At 33.8% G+C, this 3,175-nt stretch overlaps 1 protein-coding gene across 1 annotated transcript; it reads right to left on the bottom strand.

The window, feature by feature from the left end:
• Positions 1-1,316: 1,316 nt before the first annotated feature.
• LOC118757026 lies at positions 1,317-2,850 on the bottom strand. The gene is made up of 5 exons (XM_036491756.1): positions 2,460-2,850; positions 2,145-2,207; positions 1,837-2,049; positions 1,623-1,779; positions 1,317-1,555 (listed from the first exon to the last, which is right to left on the bottom strand). The coding sequence occupies exons 1-5, from the start codon at positions 2,463-2,465 to the stop codon at positions 1,434-1,436; spliced, it is 561 nt and encodes a 186-aa protein (XP_036347649.1). The 5' UTR covers positions 2,466-2,850; the 3' UTR covers positions 1,317-1,433.
• Positions 2,851-3,175: the final 325 nt, after the last annotated feature.

The raw sequence follows: 3,175 nt of genomic DNA, 5'->3' as shown, positions 1-3,175 counted from the left end.
AAATAATGGAACGGGCATATATTTCTGTTGCAAACCTGGGTTGCCTTGTGCTCTTTTTTCACAAAAAACATTAGAAAACCGTAGTAGAAAGCGTACTAAATTTCTGAAGAACTGCGTACTGTCTTAAGGAAATTTGACTCAAGAACATTTCTTAGCCATTTCTTGTACGTCATTTTATATGGAGTTTTTGCTTTTCTTAAGAGCTGGATACTAAGCTTTAAGGTTTACACAATTATAATAGCCCGAACACAATGAAAACGACGAGCTACAAACCACAGCTGTCAAATTATTTTAACACGTACTCTTATGTAGATAATTATTTTGGCGACGACCGGGCTACGCGACGGCTGTGGTTGTGGCCAGATTAGATCTATTTCTATTTTTCTGGCGACAGATAAGGTTCTTCCTCTTCTTTTATGTCAAACTCATACAAATTCATGATGTCGCTGCCGCGTTCAAAGAAATCATGTCGCCATCGACAAAGCGCTTAGATAATAAAGATGACAAATTGGAAGCTGTGGTCGGTAGCTCGTCGTTTTCAATGTGTTCAGAACTTGAGTTTATACGGTTTACAATAGTGGTATTCATCTAAACCGATAACTTTATCAAGCAGATAATCTTATAAGTTTATGCACTCCCCTGCAAGAACACTGACCATCATATGATTGCTCATCTGAGCTAAAGTGCTAAACGAAATTTCAATCAGTTCGCAGAACAAACTTTCAATCAGTTTCTTAAGGACAATGTGCAAAAACTGATGTAAAGAGTTGTGTGCGTGTGATTGGGTATCACCTTCTAACACATTACCATATCGACCCTGTCGACATATAGCTGTCGTGCTCGTGCTTATAAGTTCTGTTTTCATTCATGATGTAAGTTTTAGTCAGAGGTGAGCAATCAAGACTGACGACGAAATCAATCACAGCTGAGCAATCAAACCTGATGTAGAAAGCGTTCAAAGCTGAGTGATCAGACCTGATGTAGAAAACAATCAAAGATGAGGGATCGAACCTGATGTAGAAAACAATCAAAGATGAGGAATCAGGGGTGATGTTAAGATCCATCAAATTAAAATATTACACGAATAAATTACTAAATGTTACATAAAAATACAAATAAATATTACATAAATTCATTCATATTTCTACAAATTTGCAATTTTTTTTATTTAAACGAACAGTATAACTTGTTTCGCACAAAGTTTCAAAATTTAATTTTTGTTTGGTTTTTGCTGTATGTAAACCATATTTTTATAAAAGTTAACGGAAAAAATTATGTTAAAAAATGTTGCATTAATTGTGAAAAAATCTGTGGCAATACTTGTTTCATTAAAAAAAATTTTTAGCTATAGCTTCATGCTAGTAGTAAGTTAATGTTGAAAAAAGGGGTTGAAAAGAATAAAAACTAATTAATTATTAACTTTAAATTTAAGTTTAATGAGCCTCCTTCTTCGACTTCTTTGCAAATTTTTTTTGCGACATCCGGTGATGGCTAAGTTCCACTGCTTTTTTAACGCCTCGTTCAAAATCGAAACTTCCTTGTAGTTTGAAGATTTCTAAATGAAACAATGAATACATGTATTACAAAATTATAGTTTATGATACTCAATTGAAATTACTTACCTCGTAGAATGGAATCAAACAGCTTAAGCTTGACCAGGGCCTTCTTTTCGCATCTGCCATCGCAGTTGTAGGCGCCCATCAATTTATCCGTAAAAATCTGTCTGACGACGGACGGAACATCTTCGGAAACCCCTTTAATTTTATGCAGGTGTGATGTCTACAAATTTTAAAATTAAGTAAAAACTATAACATTTTAAATTTTCACCTCAATTACCATTGCCCGCGCGTACTCCGGTATTTTAAGATTGTCCTCCACATTTAACACTGCTATTGAGGTCTGGAGAGGCAATGCACTCGCAACGTCGTCCATATGCTTATCTCGCAGCTCGCCTGTCATTCGACAGACGGAATGTTCTACCTTCTTAATCGAGACTTTGCATTCCCGTAATAACTGGTGCTGTGCCGATGTTTCGCATTTGGGTGTGGACTATTTGAAATAAGTTTTTATTATTTTAATACAAATATAGGTAAATATATAAGTAGATATCTCAGAAATAACAAATTAAATGAAGCAATACTCACATTTTCCATAATATAATTCAATTTTTCACATATCAGCGATTGGTTTTCGCTCAATATTTGTTGCTAATATGAGTGGATAAAACGATTATGACATATGACATTTAAACCAACGAAATCATAGCTAGGGTACATTTCAAAGCGCACAATGCCATTCTCTCTTATTTCAATACAACATAATATGTATAATAATTGAAAGTGTTTAATATGCGCATTATATGTACATAGGTGCCTCGCAGCTTTTTACGGATATTAAGGATTACGAAATAAGAGTGGTGGGCTCTTTATATAAGAGAGTTTTGAAATGCACCTACTTACATTCATTTCGATCGTTTGTAGTTTTATCAGCAGCGCTTGAAGTACATCTACGTCTGTAAATATTTCGACAAAAATTTAACATGTATGTTAAGAAAAATAACATATGTATAAGTGTATGTTACCTTCATTGGGCCCACCGACGTTATTGTTGGATGAGACTGTTGTGGAAATACATATTTTGGTACATAGAATTGAGAAAAATAAAACATAAGTTACCTTCATCAGATACATGGACGTTGTTGCTGGATGGGGTAACCGCCTTTGATGAATCCTCTTCATCGTTAAAATTCGAAGTTGTAATGAATCTTTTTACAGAGTTTCCTGGAAAATGTTAAAAATATATACTATACATCTATATATGCCCTATAAAAAATAGTTCTACTTACCATTGGCTTGGGATGCCATAATAGTTCTATTTCCAAAAATAGTATGAAGCCAAATGAGGTATTATAAAATATATTTTTAAATATTAATATTTTATTATTTTTTTTATGGAAAGTGTGGCTTAATTACAAAAGTCGTGGAAAAGATGATGCAGAAGAGGTATGAACAAAAATTTGTTTTCATAGGGGATACAGAAGTATTTATAGTCAATATCACTCCTTTCAATTTTAACAATATCAGAACTGAGATCACTTGCAACAACAATACCTAGACTAGCGAAGGAAGGAACAGGGTCTTCAAAAAAGTTTTCTGTTTTCCTAAAAACCATACAC

The sequence above is a fragment of the Rhagoletis pomonella genome, unplaced genomic scaffold (assembly GCF_013731165.1).
Source record: "Rhagoletis pomonella isolate Grant_MI unplaced genomic scaffold, Rhpom_1.0 Rhpom_scaffold_13782, whole genome shotgun sequence".
Classification (NCBI taxonomy): Eukaryota; Metazoa; Arthropoda; class Insecta; order Diptera; family Tephritidae; genus Rhagoletis; species Rhagoletis pomonella.
Note: the sequence above shows the minus strand (reverse complement) of the source record. Positions and strands in the feature narration are given on the sequence as shown.

Coding starts and splice junctions, on each gene's coding strand:
- LOC118757026 (XM_036491756.1), bottom strand. Junction 2,050..2,144: donor TGAATTATATTATGGAAAAT/GTGAGTATTGCT, acceptor TATTTCAAATAG/TCCACACCCAAATGCGAAAC. Junction 1,780..1,836: donor CGGAGTACGCGCGGGCAATG/GTAATTGAGGTG, acceptor TAAAATTTGTAG/ACATCACACCTGCATAAAAT.